Source organism: Leptonychotes weddellii, chromosome 1 (genome assembly GCF_054177405.1).
Source record: "Leptonychotes weddellii isolate Sample4059 chromosome 1, ASM5417740v2, whole genome shotgun sequence".
Lineage (NCBI taxonomy): Eukaryota > Metazoa > Chordata > Mammalia > Carnivora > Phocidae > Leptonychotes > Leptonychotes weddellii.
This window is the reverse complement of record NC_138369.1, coordinates 45523366-45542154: the sequence shown is the minus strand read 5'-3', so window position 1 is coordinate 45542154 and position 18789 is coordinate 45523366. Positions and strand designations below refer to the sequence as shown.

At 44.4% G+C, this 18789-nt stretch overlaps 2 protein-coding genes across 2 annotated transcripts in view; both read left to right on the top strand.

Annotated features, from left to right (window-relative positions):
• The window catches only part of TAMM41 (TAM41 mitochondrial translocator assembly and maintenance homolog), a 49099-nt gene extending 43381 nt beyond the window's left edge, over positions 1 to 5718 (top strand). The window contains exon 8 of the mRNA XM_006734046.3: positions 5579 to 5718. Coding sequence (XP_006734109.1) covers positions 5579 to 5655 — 77 coding nt within the window. The 3' untranslated portion in view covers positions 5656 to 5718. The remainder of the gene's footprint in view (positions 1 to 5578) is intronic.
• Positions 5719 to 5838: 120 nt separating this feature from the next.
• Positions 5839 to 18789, top strand: part of LOC145721925 (uncharacterized) — a 61740-nt gene continuing 48789 nt past the window's right edge. Inside the window, exon 1 of the mRNA XM_081822602.1 lies at positions 5839 to 17156. Within this exon, the coding sequence (XP_081678728.1) occupies positions 17107 to 17156 (50 nt within the window). The 5' untranslated portion in view covers positions 5839 to 17106. The remainder of the gene's footprint in view (positions 17157 to 18789) is intronic.

The window sequence follows — 18789 nt, the reverse complement described above, 5'->3', positions numbered from 1 at the left end:
CCAAACACTACTTTCCCCTTTTAGCCTAACTCACCAGCAGCTCAGGAGAAGTGAAAGGCCATTTAGTCTCCTGACACTTGCCTTCTCTTCTTTTCATGGTAGCAGCAAATGGCTTCACATCTCACATGGGTCACAGAAGACCAGCTAAGCAAAGTGTTGTATTCTGATCAGCAGCAGCCTTCACGTTACTAACCTGTCTGAGTCTTCTGGTACGGGAATAGGAGAGAGGAGGAGGATTTAGAGTTAAGACTGAGAAGTAAGCGGAGCCGGCAAAGGGAGCCTGAAAAGCCAGGCAGAGGAATTCAGAGTTTATTTTGAGGGCAGAGGGAAGCCAAGGAAGGATTGTAGAAAGACCTTGATGGCTAGAGAGTAGAGAGCAGATGGAAGGGAGATAACACTCTTGCTCAGGAAACGGATTAGCCATGGTTCAGCCAGTCAGGGGAGGAGTTAGGCAGCCTGAACTCGGGTCATTGCAGTACAGGCAGAGAGAAGAGACGCGTGCAAAATTTAGAGGGCAAGTTACCTGTTCCAGATGGTTGGAGGGATATGGGTAGTGAAGGAGAGAGAGGAGTCAGAGAAAACTCCATGTCTGGCCTGGGAAGCGCTGGACGGTGGTGCCATTCCCAGAGGTGGGGAGGTTGGGAGGATGATGAGCTTAATTTCTGAAATCTTGCTTTATTTTTCCCCACCTGACTTTCTGGTCAGTCAGAACTGACTCTGGGGACAGATACCTATTTACCTCTCTAGCTTCAAAGGATTCATCTGAATTAACAAGACGGGTTTAGTCTTGTTCCTAAAAAGTTTCTGGCATGCCTGAGGGGTTCCTTCCCAGCCCTTTCCTGGAACACAAGAGAATGGATTGTCGATTATCTTCTGCTTCCAGTTTCTTATAACTAAAATACTTCTTCCATTTTTTAGTATCTACACATTAAATAAGAAGAGCACATAATAATAGTTAAGGATTTTTTTTTTTAGCGATTTGCTTATTATTTAACCTGAGAGTCCTTAAAATAAGTTTGTACTTCTGCTTCAAGAGGTTTTCTTTGTAGATAATATCTAACTGTGGTTGGAAAATAATTGGAAGAATGTTTGGGGGCTTACTGATTTTCCCTCCTAAATATCTGAAATGTGAAATTATGGAAGGGAGAGATCTCTCACAACCTACTCGTATCTCTGCCTCACATTGTTTCCTGGAGAACCATGTCTGTCACTGGATCCATCTTATTTAAGGTCACACAGGGATTCATGGTCTTACATGTGTAGTAACTTTGCTGCGGGTCATGTGAAACAGGCTGGAACTCAACAGAAGTAAAACTTGAGGAGCCAGATGTTGAAGTAGATTTCTATATGCTTCCAAAAAGACCTGACTTCAGATACTAGTCAAAACTCATAATGACCACTTCAGGTAGATAAGGATGTGTCTAAATACGCTGTTATGTAGAGATATTGCATCTTTATCCATTGGGGAAGGAGCAAAGACGATGATGATGGTTCTTAAAGTTTCTCTCTTAGCAGGCTGTCTTCCCTGAAGACACATTCTAAATGCAGACTTCCTAAATCACCATCCTTTTCTATAGAGAGAGAGCAGAAACCAAAAGTAGGCTTAATGTAAGCCAAGTAGAATTCTGTGGGTTGTAAACTGTGTGAGAGCAGAGACCATAACCTCTACATCTAGTTCAATGTCTTATATAGATGCTCAATAAATATTGGTTCAGTGTATTTCAGTGACTGAGTAAATGAAAGGTTCTAGGTTGTCTGGTAGTAGGAAAAAATCTCCATTGATACAGAAAAGTGCACAAATCATAAATTTGGTGAATTTTCACCAGGTGAACACACTCGTGAACCTAGTACCCAGATGAAGAAATAGAACAGGACTGTCCCTCAGATGGTGTGCCAGTCATAGTCACTAGTTCTCCAGGGGTAACTACTCTCTGACTTCCAATGCCATGCTTCTGTTGTGCCCATTTTTGAACTTTAGATAAATATGTAGTCTCCCAGGTCTTTCATTCCTCTTTATATGAGTGAGATTTAACATGGTGTTTGGAGCAGTAATAGTTCATTTATCCTCATTGCACCAAGTCCATTGTATGATTATACTGCAGTTTATCTACTCTCTTGTTGATGGTTTCTTGGGTTGGGTCCAGTTTTGGGCCCTTACTGGTAGAGCTGCTGTGAATGTTTTTGTACCTATCTTTTGGTGAGCGAACATAGGCGTTTCTCTTAGGTGCATACTTAGGGGGTAGAATTACAGCATCATAGCGTATGTGAATGTTCCGCTTTGGTAATACTACCAAACAGTTGTCCACATTACACTCCCACCAGCTGAGCTCTTGGTGCGGCTCCTCCTCACTTGATGCTCCGTGTCTTTTTCATTTTAGGTACTCCGGTAGGTGAGTGGTGGTATCATATTGGAGTTTTAGTTTACATTTTCCTGATGACTGATGAAGCTGGGCATTTGTTCACGCTTATTTGGATATCCTCTTTTGTGACGTGGCTATTCTAGTGTTTTGCTCATTTTTCTATTGAATTGTCTGCTTTTCTTACTGAATTCCTCATATAGTCTGGATACAGGTCCTTTGTCTGATAATATGTAATGAAAGAGTCTTCTGCATGGGGGACTGTCATTTCACTCTCTTGATGGTGTCTTTTGATGAAAAGACTTTCTTAATTTTACTCAATCCAGTTTGTGAATTTTGTCCTTTATGGGTAGCAGCCTCTGTGCCCTGTATTGGAAAGGTTGCCCACCACAACTTCATGGAGTTTTAGTTTTCCACCGGTGTTGCAATTAGAATATTAAGGCAGAAAGGATCCTTCATTCCAGTCTGTTGGTTCTTTACCTTCTGCAACTCCTGACTCCCTGTGAAAACCCAACGAAAACTGCACTGTCGGCAACAGAAGTGCGCACATGCACGCACACAGCATACTTTTCTGGTTTCCTCCTAACTTTCCTGCAGACCGATGTTGAAACGTGCCCACAGCCCCTTGTCAGGGAACCCCAAACTAGTCCAGCCAGTCTTTTTACAGATGAGGAAGTCGAGGCCCAGAGAGGGTGCGTCATACTGTAAGTTTGTGGTCTAGTTGGGACTAGAATTCAGGTCTCTTGACTTCTATTTGAGTGCTCTTTCTTTCTTTTTTTAAGATTTTTACTTACTGTTTTTTTGTTTTTTTTTTTTAAAGATTCTATTTATTTATTTGACAGAGAGAGACAGCGAGAGAAGGAACACAAGCAGCGGGAGTGGGAGAGGGAGAAGCAGGCCCCCCACCGAGCAGGGAGTCCGACGCGGGGCTTGATCCCAGGACCCTGGGATCACGACCCGAGCCGAAGACAGACGCCCAGCGACTGAGCCACCCAGGCGCCCCAAGATTTTTACTTATTTGACAGAGAGATAGCACAAGTAGGCAGAGCGGCAGTCAGAGGGAGAGGGAGAAGCAGGCTCTCTGCTGAGCAGGGAGCCCAGTGCAGGGCTCGATCCCAGGACCCTGGGATCATGACCTGAGCTGAAGGCAGCCGCTTAACTGACTGAGCCACCCAGGCACCCCTCCAGTGCTCTTTCTAACACAATTACCTGCTGCAGTCTTCCTGAGAATCTCTGGCAGAGCCATCGAAGGGAGAGACTGTTTTTAATGAAGGGAGGTTCCTTTTTTTTTTTTTTTAAAGATTTTATTTATTTGAGAGTGAGAGTGAAAGAGAAAGAGAGAGAGAGAGCACAAGCCAGGGGACAGGCAGAGGCAGAGGGAGAGGGAGAAGCAGACTCCCTGCTGAGCAGGGAGCCCGATGCGGGGCTCGATCCCAGAACCCTGAGATCATGACCTGAGTCAAAGGCAGACACTTAACCAACTGAGCCACCCAGGCGCCCCAATGAAGGGAGGTTTCTATGCAGTAGCAGCAAAATATGGCTACATGGTGACACTCATGTACTTTAGATATTTACCTTAAATGTTAAGGTCCAGCATGTCTGTATGTCAGGTTTGTGAAGTTGAGCTGGGACTTAGCATGGCCAGGGCATCTTCCTCTAGCTGTGACTCAGTGCTCTGGGGTTGCTGTGTTGAATCCTACCGTCTGCACCTACCTGTGTTCTGCTTAGTGTCTCGATTGGTTCTGGCTGGAATATTAAAAAGCACCTTACATAAGAAGTTTCCAGTCTCAATGCTCAAGTGGGTGAGGTTCACCAAAGTGGTTGCTCCAGGGAGAAAATTAAAAGAGGTGGAGGCAGGGAAAGGAGCTCTGAGTTTCTTGACTAGGCTAAGTCCGTTTGCAAACAGTAGGCAAGCTGGGCCAAAGTTTCTAGAAGCATTCGCTAACAATTTTCCTGGTATGCAGACTTTTTACCTACCATTGCCTGCAGTAGTTTCTTCAAAGATTCTAAGTGGACTGGGCAGCTTGCAGGTAACAGGCCGGGGTATTTTCAAGAGACCACTCAGACCCCACTACTAGGAGTCTCCAGATTTAATGCTGTTACGTCATCCACAGTGCCTTCCAGTGCTTAAAGTGCACAGCCGGCAGTGTGCATTTCAGACTTGCAGCACAGACCACAGTTCCTATCTCATGGGGGAAAGACCGTTCGGATCTTTGGGCCACGCCCTGAAACGCGGACTAAATGATCTCATCCTCAGCACAAAGGAAGTTGAGCCCATAATAACCATCTGCAAATAGTATCCTATTAGACCGGACAGACAAATAGCATCCCATTATTCTACCCCATTTTACTTCTGTCCCATTAGCCCCCAGAGAGCCTCTTCTCCAGTTTCATCAGGTACTTGTGATGAAGTAGGTGGAGGGTGCTAGAAGGTCAAATATCTCAATGAGGTGCATCTGTTCTGTCATTTCAAAAGCCTTTACTGAGTACCTGCTATGTGCTAGGGACTGTACTAGGTGATGGGGATCAGGGATGAATGGGACAAGCTCCTTGTCCTTGAGGAGCTCCCAGTCTAGGTAGAGGGACAGGTCAGTAAGCTGACAAGCACCACACAGTGTGGTAAGTGCTGTAAGAGAAGTCAGCGCAGGTGCTGTGGGACCAGAAGGAGCTGCGTCTGAGTTGGCCTGGTGTGTCCAGGAAGGCCCTTCTATAGAAGGGATCTGAAAGGGGATGAAGAGGGTACCTGCAGAAAGTGATGGAACCGACATTCGTTCTGGGCAGGCCGTGGCATACGCAGTGACACAGCAGCAGGGAGCTGGGGATGGTCGGGATGCCGGCACAGAAAAGGAGCTGCGGAGACCCAGTGACATTACAGAGTTTTGTCTTTGTTTTCCTTTCTCCTCTTTAAAAGAGCTGCTCGAGTCGGAGGTTGATGATAGACTCGTAACTCGAAAGATTCACTTATCCCATTAACTCGGGTCCCTTTGGCATCCGTGTCACTGTTGGAGTAGATGCCTAAATCAGAGTCTCTTCCCCTTATGTTGATCATGGTGACCTTTAATCATCTTCGGCTCCCAGGGTCTCCTGGGACCCCACCCCAGTCAGCCCATTACTGCCCCACTCCAAAGACAGGTCTCTGGTCAGGATATCATGGAAGCGCTAGCTGAGTATGTAGTCAACAAGCACCAATTTTCTCACCATCTCTTTTTTTTGTCTTTTAGGTGTGAAGAAATCAGTGGTTTATAGTTCACTAAAGCTACACAAAATGTGGAAAGGATGGCTAAGGAAAACATCCTGATTTGGCTTGCTTTTATACGTGTTATGTATAGATTAATAAAGTGATCCTTTTTTGACAGAACAATATTTGTTACCTTGACCCACTGCTTGAATTTGAAGATACCTAGGTTTGTATAATATTTGATTTTGAAATGTATGTGTTAGACATTTATCTGGGGGACCCAAATACCTTTGAGGATGAGCAAATAAGTAGTTTCACAGGCATAGGTGGGAATCTGTGAAAGTACTTTTAGCTAGTGAAGGATTGAATAGAACAGGGAAAATGACCTAATGTTCATTCAAGGCCTACACACCAGGTGTGATACATGAACTGCTTCTTTTAATCCTTACACTACTTCTACAACATAGATATGAGCCCCACTTTTTTACAACCAAGGAAACTGAGGGTAAAGAAGTTAACTAACAGGCCCACTGGCCCACAGCCCCAAAACTAGTACATGGCTAAGCTGGGACTTGAATTCAAGTCTGTCCCACTCAAAAGAACAGTATCACATCCCACTTCAGGCCTTGCCTGCAAGATGTGAATAATTCTTTCCTGGTTTATCCAGATGATTTCTATGATTATTTTCAGTTATCACTGGCCATGGAGCTAAAGACACCTGGTATGGTTTCTTCTACACCATTTCTGTTCTGTGTCTTCTCAGATCAAGCGGGACAGTAGAAAATTCCTTCCTAGAATGAGCTACTTCTGGAGGGATGATGCATGATACATCAGAATTTATGGCAGACTTAGAGACCATTTATACTCCTTCACTTTACAGGTGGGATAAGTAAGGCCCAGAGAGGTGGTGACGTCCAGGGTCACATATATTTCTCGACAGCCTAGACTAAAACTTGCATCTCTACATCCTACTTAATCCCCCTTTCGCTTCAGCCTGCTGTTCTACCCACCCAGCCTGTAGGTAAATTATAACAGGGCCTTGGATTTCAGTAGCTTCTACAAGATCAGGAAGAACAAAATCCCTCGGCTCAGTATTATTTTCAAAAATCACAGGACACCTCACCTAAATGTAACTCCTAATTCTAACTTGAGTTTTACCATCCTCAATCCCTTCTTGGATAACTAACCTACTCTAACAATTGGGCAGCAGATACAGGAAAGTCTTTCCCTGGAATTTCAGGTTACAGTGGGTTATGTAGAAATAAATCAGAGGTTATGGCAAGTGGAAAAGCCAGGAAAAGACTAAAGGCTCTCAGGGAGGAGAATTTATTTTATTTTTTTAAAAGATTTTATTTATTTATTTGACAGAGAGAGACACAACAAGAGAGGGAACACTAGCAGGGGGAGTGGGAGAGGAAGTAGGCTCTCTGCTGAGCAAGGAACCCAATGCGGGGCTCTATCCCAGAACCCTGGGATCATGATCTGAGCTGAAGGCCAATGCTTAATGACTGAGCCACCCAGGTGCCCCAGGGAGGAGAATTTAATTCAACTGATTAATTCAATATTGCCAAGCAATACTGGGTTGGAGGGAGATGGGATTGGCCAAGATGACCATACTTGTGATCCTGCCCTCAGTAAGCTTGCAGTACATCAAGTGGGGAGGACAGAATTTATCCTCATAAGAGAAGATGAGAAGTGATCGTTGCATAAAGACAAGTTCATTCATTCATTCAGTCATTTAACAAATATTTAATAAATACTGCATATCAGGAACTGAAGCCTAACGAATAAGACATTGTCCCAAATCTAAGGATCTTACAATGCAGTAGTCAGGTAAGTAAATTGGGAATTATATTTATCTGATAAATGCTTAATTATAGGGGTAACTATAGGGTGCTGTGGAGATACCTAAAAGTAATGGCAAATACTGGTTGAGCCCTTACAGTGTCAGGCAGTATTCTAAGCACTTTCTATAGATTTATTCATTTAATCCTCACCACAGCCTTATGTAATAGGGACTCTTATTATTCCCTAATTTATGCCTGGGGAAACACAGGCACAGAGGAGTAAGGCCTTGCATACCATTTCAAAGCTGGTAGATGACAGCCAGGATTCAAAACTGGGCCATCAGTTTGCAGAGCCCTCCCTCTTAACCTCCTAGCTAAACTATCTTTCAATCACTTTGTCTTTGCCTGGTTTGAAGAGAAGGAGCAAGCGATGTCCAGCCCACTACTTTTTTTTTTTAAGATTTTATTTATTTACAGCCCACTACTTTAAGAACAAGTAGGAGTTACCCCGAGGAGAAGAAAGAGTATCCCAGGCCAGGGAAGTGCTTGTTCAAAAGCCCTGAATGAAGAGATCACAATATGTTTAGTAAACTAAATCTAGCTCAAGACGAATAAAATGCCAGGCAGATGCTATAGAGGCTGGAGAAATGACAGAGGCCAGATCATAAAAGGTCTTACTGAAGTCTGTCAGTGTATTAATCATTATCCCCAGAACAGTGCAGAGCCAATGAGGGATTTGGGCTGGAGAGTAGCAAAACTGGATTTACATTTTATAAAAATCATTATGGTTGCAACATGAAGAATGGATTAAAAGAGGCAAGACTATGGGGTGCCTGGGTGGCTCAGTCAATTAAGCATCTCTTGATTTTGGCTCAGGTCATGATCTCAGGGTTGTGGGATTGAGCCTAGCGTCAGGCTCCATGCTCAGTGGGGAGTCTGTTAGAGATTCTCTCTCTCCCTCTGCCCCTCCCCCTGCTCACGCTCTAAATAAATAAATAAAATCTTAAGAAAAAAAAAAGGTGCCGAGGTTCTGGATGGGGCAACTGGGAGAATGGTGTGCTATTTCCCTTTTTTGGGAACCCTTAACCTCCCACCATATACAAGTTGGGGATTCAGGAGGAGGGGCAGATTTCGGGTGGCATGAAGACAGTGATAAATTTGGGTCTGGACATGCTGAATTTGGGATGTCTGTGGAAGATGTTCAGTAGACATCAGCTACACAGGTCAGAAGCTGGAAGTGTACTAAGAGTTGGCAGATAGTAGATGGTGGGAGTGGATGAGATTTCCCCAGGAAGTCTGTAGAGTATGAAGACGAGAGCCAAACTCACAACACTGGGAAACGCCAACATGAAAGGAGCAGGCAGAGAAAGCTAAAGGGTAAGAAGAGGTCAGAAGAATACCAGGAGAGCAAGGTGTCAGGTCATACAGGAGATGGTGAGGAAGCATTAAATTGTATTACTGTTCCCCAGAAGAATCTCTTTTCCCTCCCTGCAGTTCCCCACCCTATGGGAGGACTAATTTTCCTCCCTCCAAGGACCTCAGGGTGGCCTTACGACTTTTCTTGGCCAATGAAGTGAGAATGGGAGTGACGTGTCCCTTCTGAGCCCAAACTGTTAAGAGCCAGCCCAGAGTTTCTTATGTCTCATGTTCCTTCTGCCATGGGACTGGCAGTGTTCCACATGGAGGCTGCTCTCTCTCCGCACAGGTCCTCTTTCAGCGGGGAGGGTCAAAAAAGGTTTCGTGCAGTCAGTTGACTTCTTGAGTTTTGACAAGGGCACCAAGGCATAAATGAGGGAAAATGATTTTTTCCAACAAATGGTGCTGGGACAATTGGATAACCACATCAAAAGAAGGAAATCGAACCCTTACCTCCCACCATATATAAAAATTCACTCAAATGGATCAAAGTGTAAATATAACAACTAAAACTATAAAACTCTTAGAAAAGAACATAAATGTTCATAACCTTGGATTAGTCAATGGCTTCTCAGACAAGACACCAAAAGCACAAGCAACAAAAGAAAAAAATAGATAAATCGGACTTCATCAAAATTTAAAACTTGGGTGCTTCAAAGGACAACATCAAGAAGGTTACAAGACAACCCACAGAAAAATGGGAGAAGATATTCACAAATCATATATTTGATAAGGCGCTTGTACCTAGAATATATAAAGACATTTACAATGCAATAATAAAAACATAATTGACCATATTTTTAAATGGGCAAAAAATCTGTATACACATTCCTCCAAAAAGATACACAAACAGCCAATAAGCACACGAGAAGATGCTCAACATTAGCCATCAGGAAAATGCAAATTGAACCACAACAAGATACCACTTTATACCCACCAGGGTGGCTATTATCAGAAGACAGAAAATGCCAGGTATTGACAAAGTTGTGGAGAAATGGGAACCCTCATGCTGCTTTCAAGGAACGTAATAGCACAGCTGCTGTGGAAAACAGACTGGCAACTCCTCAAATGGTTAAACACAGACTTACCACATGATCCAATAATTCCACTCAGAGCTATATAGCCAAGAGAAATGAAAACATACCTGCACAAAAACATGCAAGAATATTCGTAGCACCATGATCCACAATAGCCAAGAAGTGCAAATAACCCAATATCCATCACTGATGAGTGGATAGATAAAATATGGTATATCCCACACAATGGAATATGATTCAGCCTTGAAAAAGAACGAAGTACTGACAACATGCTACAACATGGATGAACCTTGAAAACATTATGCTTAAGTGAAATAAGCCACACACGACATCTTGTAGGATTTCACTTATATTAAGTGTCCAGAAGAAACAAATATATAGAGACAGAAAGTAGTTTAGTGGTTTACCCATGGCTGGAGGTGGGTAATGTGGGACCTGGGAGTGACAGCTAAGGGATACAGGGTGTCTTCTTGGGTCTTTGAAAATGTTCTAAAAGTGATTTTGGTGACGGATGGTTGCACAACTCTGAATATACTGTGAACCATTGAACTGTGCTTAAATTCAATGGTTAAAGTACATTAAATGGTGAGTTGTATGGTATGTGAATGATATATCAATGCTTTAAAATGGAAGAAATGGGGACGCCTGGGTGGCTCAGTTGTTAAGCGTCTGCCTTCGGCTCAGGTCGTGATCCCAGGGTCCTGGGATCGAGCCCCACATCAGGCTCCCTGCTCTGCGGGAAGCCTGCTTCTTCCTCTGCCTGCCGCTCCCCCTGGTCATGCTCACTCGTACTCTCTCTCTGACAAATAAATAAATAAAATCTTTAAAAAAAATTTTTTTTAATTTAAAAATAAAATGGAAGAAACATTTCATGGAGGAGAGGGCGCTTGAGATGGTCTCAAAGAAATGTAAAGAATTAAGTGGAGAAGGAGCAAGTAAGAACTAGTACAAAGGCTGGAAAAGTAAGGAGGAGACGGAGTGGGGAGTAGGACTTTTTTTTTTTCTTTGAGAATTTAGGGTTTTGTTTAGTTTTTTTTTTTTAAGATTTTATTTATTTGATAGCAAGAGAGGGAACACAAGCAGGGGGAGTGGGAGAGGGAGAAGCAGGCTTCCTGCTGAGCAGGGAGCCCAATGTGGGACTTGATCCCAGGACCCTGGGATCATGACCTGGGCCGAAGGCAGATGCTTAACAACTGAGCCACCCAGGCGCCCCAAGAATTTAGGGTTTTGTTTGGGGGTCTCATACCAGAACTTCCTGTCATCTCTAAGCCAAGCTAGACTTGAGGACAAGGAGACAAATCAAAGAGTGTCATACTGTCTTTGTTTCCTCTCTAACACTATGCCAAAGAATACCTGGATATTAGCTACATTGCTTGCAGCCCTCTACTGGAAGACAGGATTTCTCAGCCTGTCCCAGGGCCCGTGCTGCTCCCAGAGAGGTTGCTGGAGACTTTGCATTGAGAATCTACAAGCCTCACCACGTGAGGAAGTAGGGCTAAAGTGATGGTCCATGGTGACATCCAGTCTTACCTCACGTATATATCAAGTGGCAGGTTTCTCTCTATTCTTTCACAGAAATTGGAGATACAAGTATGATTCCTAAAACTGGAGCAATTTGGGGGGCCTGGGTGGCTCAGTCGGTTAAGTGGTTACGTGTCTACCTTTGGCTGAAGTCATGATCCCAGGGTCCTGGGATCAACTCCCATGTTAGGTTCCCTGCTCAGCAGAGAGTCTGCTTCTCCCTCTCCCTCTGCCCCTCCTCCCCACTCGTGTTCTCTCTCTCTCTCTATCAAATTAAAATCAAAACAAAACAACAATAAAAAAAAAAAGCTGGAGCAACTTGTAAGAGGGAATTTGCAGTGATTACATATTTCCTCCTTTGGTGCAGTTCCATAGCCAATCATCTGACAAGAGGCCCACAGACTTTGGTGTCCTTGTGCAAGTAGGACACACAAAAGCCTCAGTCTGTTAATACAGCTGCTGTCCTTGTGAAGGACAACCTAACACTGGGGATAGAGGTCTTAGGTGGATGCCCTGGGAAACAGGCTCTGAGAGGGGGTCTGCCTGGAGGAGATGTATGGAAGCATGCCCTCAAGTGCAATACCTATAAGAACGTGAGGGCAGCTGCGGGGTCAGGCAGAGGGACAAGCTGAGCTGGGAAGCTGCTGCAACAGGGGCCTCAGCCATTCCTCCAGGGTAGCTCTGGAGCTGGGTGGCCTTGCAGGGTGGTCCCAAATCGAGACGAGGCAGTCAGTCCTTCTTACCAAGGCAACAACTGGTTATTGGATGTGGGGCCTACCCTTGGCGAGGCAACTCCCTTTGGCCGGTGACAGAGCCCACAGACTCAGCTGTGAGCCATCAGCCGTCAACAGTCCCAGCAGCTGGAGGAACGTTTGATGTGTTTCTGGAGGGAAATCTGAATGGTGCTGAAGTCAAAAGGGCCTTCCGGACCTTTTTCAGCTGGTAAAACCTCAGACCCCCCATGATATATATAGAAGAAACGTCCAAACATGAGATGTTTATATGTTAACACTTTTCTTGAGCACTTTTCTCCAAAGGTCTCACAGACGTCCTGCCCAATATGGTGGCCACCAGACACATGTAGTCACAGAGCCCTTGAAATACGACTGGTCCAAATTGAGGTGTGATGTAAGGGTAGAATACACTTTTCAAAGACTTCGTATGGCAAAAAAGATGTGGAGTGTCTCAATAATTTTTTAATATTGATTGCATGTTGAAATAATTATTTGGAATACATTGGGCCAATTATTAATTATGGCCCAACATTATTAGCGCTAATATTAATACTAATTTCACCTGTTCCTTTTTTTTTTTTTTTAATGCGCTGCTAAACAATTGAAAATTAACATGTGCGGCTCCCATTAGAGGTCCACTGGGCAGTGCCATCACGCACGTTTCCTGACTGTCTGGATGCTGGTTTCTCTCTGCAGTGGGAAGAAGGCGGTTTCTCTCCTCATTGGATGGCTGGTAAGAACTCCACTCATTTCTTCCACTCACCCGTACCGTGCCTGGAGTAAACTCTCACAAAAGTTTGTTGAGGAAAATGACGAAGCAGGAACATCCCATTGGGTTTCACTTCCCTCTTTCAGACGCTGCTACGTAATTTTGTTTGTCGGATTCTTAGCTTCTCTGCAGATGGGAAAGAAGAAAAATGTGGCTGTGTCAAGGGTGTGTGAAAGGAGGAGGTCGTGATGTCATGCAAAAAAAGCAAGTGGGCAGAGATCCCACACTCAAAATGGTTACTATTCGAGCAGTCTTCATAGCCACAAGAGCTCTCTGAGCGCGTGTTCCAGGGCATTATCTAATTCAGTCCTCACAAAGTACGGCAAGATGATATTTTCATTTTCCTCATCTTACAGGAGGGGGAAACCCGTCCCTCCAAACGCTGCCTGGCCCTGGGGGATTGGAGGTGTTGACCCTGTCCCTTGGCCAGTTGCATGTCTTTTATATTGAAAAACTGATTGGAACGAAATGAGTTGGGTTCCGATCTAGATCTTAGTTCAAGGACCAGGATGGAACTTTTTAAACAGATGCATTTACACGGTGATTTAAATACTTACTTCGACCTGATTTGATCCCTGGCATGGAAGATTCCATTTAGGTTTTTCTTCTGTAAGTACACTCGAGTTGTTTAACATAACCTTATTATGCATCTTTCCTAACTCAGAGTTAATTTTAAGGTTTCCTGTTTGGGAGGACCAGATGCTACAAATAATTTGTTTTTTCCAAATTCTGGAGCTATTCCAGAATATGAAGCTAATCGAAGCAGATAGCTGTGAATTCACTGGGAGGTGACCCATTTCCAATTCTGCAGGTCAGGTGGGGGCAGATTTGAGGTCATCTTTTCACTATTTTTTAATTAGGAGTACAGTCAAGGTTAGCATAAATGTAACGATGTCGATGGTTTTATTTAACTAGAACAACAAACATATGTTTTCCAGATATTTTTATTCAAGACCAAAAAAGCAGAAGATTATTTTCCAATAAAAGAATGAGAATTTTAGAAATGCTTAACTCATTTATAAATGTAAAATACATTTTGTTTTAAAAATATGTACTAAGCAAGCTGTTTTCATCAGGTTGTCATGTGAACCTTAAACTATGTGATTATTCTACACATGATTACATATGTACATATGATTATGTAGCTAACACTCTTCTCAATTTCTCCTTCCTTTTTATTCACAGGACAGAAGAAAAAGCTTCCCCACTTTCCAGTTCCCAAATATTTCCACATAGTATCAACTTACTGAAAGGAAATACATATTCTTTCTATGCTTATGGCTCTGAGAAGCTTAATTATTAACTCAGAAAGTGACCGTGTTGCTTAAAGGGAAAGATGTGGCCTCTGGGCATAATCAGACCTGGGTTCAAATCCGAACCCTAGTGCTTATCGGTTTTATCTTCAGCCCTCATTTATCTTCCAAGAAGCTGGGTTTCCTCTTCTGGCAAGTAGGGATAATGACTGCCTTGCAAGGGTTGGTGTAAGGCTCAGATTAACTAACTATGGTAGCATTTTATCCATCATAAAGCTTACATGCTTCTTCCCTGACGAATCCCAGTGATTAAGAGGAAGCGTGGTATAATGGCTCCAATTCTGAAGGACCACAGGGGAAAGAAGGTAACGCCGCCTAAGTATCTCCTGGTGTCCTGCACTTCACCTTAGTGCATCAAGTTCTCTATAATAACCCCTCCAGGTAGGTGGTAATAGTCCCATTTGCACTCTGCTCTTCTCACCGTACCTCTCAGATTTAAGCTCACATTTCTAATATGCTAAGTCCTCGGTGGGCTTGGGGATGATATTTATTCTAATGCTCAGTTTTCTTATCTGTAAAATGGCAGCAGTATTAATCCTGACATCACACAGTAGCACCTCAACCCCTTTTTAGAGTTAGATTAGCTCTGAATAAAAAAGTAAAAGCCCCAGGGGCGCCTGGGTGGCTCAGTCATTAAGTGGCTGCCTTCGGCTCAGGTCATGATCCCAGGGTCCTGGGATCGAGCCCCGCATCGGGCTCCCTGCTAAGCGGGAAGCCTGCTTCTCCCTCTCCCACTGCCTGCCTCTCTGCCTACTTGTGCTCTCTCTCTCTGTATCAAATAAATAAATAAAATCTTAAAAAAAAAAAAAAAGTAAGAGTTCCAATGGTTACCTTTAGGATTGAATGGGACAATGTGCATAGTAACACCTAGCTCACAGTGGGAGCTCAGTAAATAATCATGACATCCGGATCCGAATTAAGTTATCTCCACTGGCATAGTGGAATGATTTTATTTTAAAACTTCTCAGCACACACATCTCTTAAAATCTGTGATAGTTCATAGAGATGTGACTGCAGAACGTCCAGGTCCCAGCCACCTTGATGAAATTATAACACAGTCCTGGAAGACTCAGTCCAAGGGTGAGTTACTCACATGGATATCAGAAATCTCGGGGTGCCTGGCTGGCTCAGTCAGTGGCGTGTGCAACTCTTGATCTCGGGGTTGTAAGTTCGAACCCCACATTGGGTGTAGAAATTACTTAAAAAAAAAAAAATCTTTAAAGAAAGAAATCTCCAGGATGGTGGCAGGGAATATGACAGAAAGGAAAATGGTGAGCAGGATTCCAAAGCCTGCAGGTGATGTAGGGAGGTCATTTGGAGATAGTAATAAAAAAAAATATTCTGGCTCATGGCCTGGACCTCAAAGGGTGAGAGGTAAGGTCCGGGGGCAGTCATGGGAGCCAAGAAAGTACAGGTTCCACCCCTCGGCCTGTGGCAGGTGGTTGCTTTGGATGAGCTCCTGCTTTCTGCCCATTGCACAACTAGTCAACCTTGTGCTAGCCTGGCCATCTAGTTAAGAGCCACTCTGGAACTCAATTACTGCTTTTGTTGGCAGGGTGGGGAGCCTATCTGGGTCAGCTTGGCTTTATAGGGAACTTTCCAGGGGCACATATAAAGGGAAAGAATACCTTCTGGTTCCCAGAGAAGAAAAAAAAAAAAAGACATCTCCCAGTGCTGGGATTTCTAAGGTGGCGAGAGAACTCTCCCTTGCTCTGTTTTGTCCAGGAAGTTTTCCTGTGCGTAAATCGAGCATTCACAGAGTCAGAGAACAAGGGTGCTCAAAACTGTTTTAGGTGGCAGAGCACCTGCATGTCAGCTTCCCTTGCAGAAGATGATGAAACACTGGCATTTCTATGCCTCATTATACAAATGACGACTTAGCTCAGAATACATTGATGGATTTCGCTTCTAGGTCGGGCTAGAAACATCTGCTTAATTAATTGTGCATACTGTTATAAAATAAAATCACAGCTGTAAGCTTACTGGCTCATGGGAGAAACAAGCTATTGAACTACTCAGGATCCAGTTTCCAAGTATCTCCACAACATTCATTTCCAGTATTCACTTGCCAGTAAGTTTGGATATTCTGCTAGTACTTGATAGCAGTCATCAAAGAAAAACGTCGGGAGAAAAAAAATTAACAAAATACTAGACTTTAGCTTTTTTTTTTTTTTTTAAGGCAAACTAAAAAGGAAATAAGATCACATGTAAGGTACTTTGGAGTCAGAAAGACCTGAGTTTATGTTTTGTTTCTTTGGTGTCTTAGCCCCATCATGGGGCTTGAACTCACAACCCTGAGATCAAGACCTGAGATCAAGAGTCAGATGCTCCACCGACTGAGCCATCCAGGTGCCCTGAAAAGACCTGGGTTTAAATCAAAAGTATTAGCTGTGTGACAGTGGGCAAGTTACTTAATCTCTTGGAACTTGCTTGCTTCCTCTTCTTTAAGATGGAGAAAATACCTCCTTGGCAGGATTAGTCTCAAGATTAGCATTCATGTATGTGAGGTCCCTGGTGCCGTGCCAAGCCCACAGTAGGAGGCTTAATAAAGGACAAGTATTGTTAGCATTTGGGGCATCAGAATGCTTTGTCCAGCTCCCGAAACACCAGCGTTCCATCGGTAGGGAAAAACTAAGCTAGAAAAGGCCTAGAGACAATTGAATTGTGTCCCCCATGCAACAGATGAGGCAACAGAGACTCACAGATGATCCCAAAGTCACCCAGCCAGTTTGCCATGAGCCGGGCATAGAATCCCAACTCCCAGCGGCTTCGTTGCCCTGCTGTGCTGTTCTCTTCTGCAAACCCAGAGCCTTTCTCCAACGGCCCACATTGTCCCTGGAGGCCACCGGCTGTGGCACGTGTGCTCTTTTGGTAGACAGCCAGGAGGAGAGAGTGTGCAGTGACTCACCAGGTGAGCCCATCCCCAGTCCCTAGTTACTGCTCCTGTTAGAGAAAACACCCCTCCCGGCTGCCCACACGTCTTTGTTTCTTGTTATGTTTAGTCCTCCCGCCGTGGCTTTGCTCTGTTCGGAGAATTTGTCCAGGTAGGTGTCTTGTCCCCCCACGAGGCCGCAGCTTGGGAGGCTGATGTTGTGGCCAGTTGGAGCAGGGAGGGGCCCGGGCGCTTGGGCTGGCCTGGAAGGCAGAGCGGGGAGGCTGGCTACCTGCCTCAGGGCTCCAGAGAGCAGGTTGGGGCAGAGGAGTGGAGGGAGGCGTGTCAGCACTTGTCTGCAAGTCACCAGGGAGAGAGAGACACCTGGTACAAGAGGAGGCAGAAGGAACACGAAAGAAGCCAGGTGCACCTTGGGGGCCATGCATAGTTTTTACTACCTTCAAGACCGTCTTTATTATTTCAAACACAGCTCCATGTCTTCAAAGACTGTGGTCTTCTGCCTCCACCCCCATCCTGGCCATGGGCCACTCCTGTCCTCCACCTTCCTGCTTGGAGGCTCGGGCTGGGGTGGCTGGCCCGCCAATCATGTTCTTGAACTTCTATTATGTCACCAGCAGCCAATCAGAGTGGCTGATTAGTATGCGATAACCGGTGTTACTACCTTGGGTTGACATAATCCTAGCCAAGAGCAAAGAAGCTTGACAGTTTTTGTCAGCAGGCAGAACTTTTTAAATGGCTGTTTGAAAGCCTGCATATTTTTATAGGGCCACTCATAAACCTGCTCTGTGTCTCCGCCCCTTGCTGACTGTTGAGCCATCTGCACACCAGGGTAAAAAAAACTGATATGCAAAGCCTACAGCAGACACCGAGGGAGACCAAGAGAGGCATTTGCTCCTAACTTTGCTGCTCCATCCTACCTGAGTTCTAGGGGGTGCCCTGAACACATTCTTCTTTACTTAAATTACTTTATTTTTACTTAAATTCACTGGAATCAGGCTTTCCCGTCTCGGATCAAACGGTGTTTTGCCGTTTGTCCTTGTGACCTTGTTACCTAGGCTTCTCCTTGCCTGGGCTGTGGGTTCCGTGGCAGGATTGTCAATAGTATAGACTCTGTCTCTCCCATCTTGCTGACACAAGGGCCTGCAGAGAACTCTATTCCACCTGGTTTTATTTATTTATTTTTTTTAAGAATGTATTTATTTTAGAGGGAGCATGAGAGAAAGAGAGCACGAGCCGGGGAGGGCGGGGCAGAAGGAGGAGCAGACTCTCCAAGGAGCAGATAGCCTGATGTGGGACTTGATCCAGGACCCTGCGATCATGACCTGAGCCGAAAACAGACACATAACCAACTGAGCCACCCAGGCGCCCCTCCACCTGGTTTTATAAATAAAGTTTTATTAGGACATAGCTAGGCTTACACATTTGAGTATTGTCTATGGCTGCTTTCATGCTACAGGAGTAGAGTTGAGACATTGTGACAAAGATCAGGTTTTGGCAAGACCAAAATATTTGCTATTTGGTCCTTCACAGAGTTTGCAAACCTCTTAATTCATCTACCTGGCTGCCCCCAGAGTGATCTCTCAAGCCTCAAATGCAATCATGCCATTCTTCTGCTTCAAAACAAAAACAAGAAAACTCAAAATCAGCAGTCTGTAAACAGAGCTCCTTGGTGTGCTCTCCATAACCTGCCCACACCCCCTTCCTTCCCTCCTGTGCACCCTTCGCCTCTGCCCTTGCTCAGCTCTGACATCACCAGTTACGCCTTTGTCCATGGTGTGCCTGAT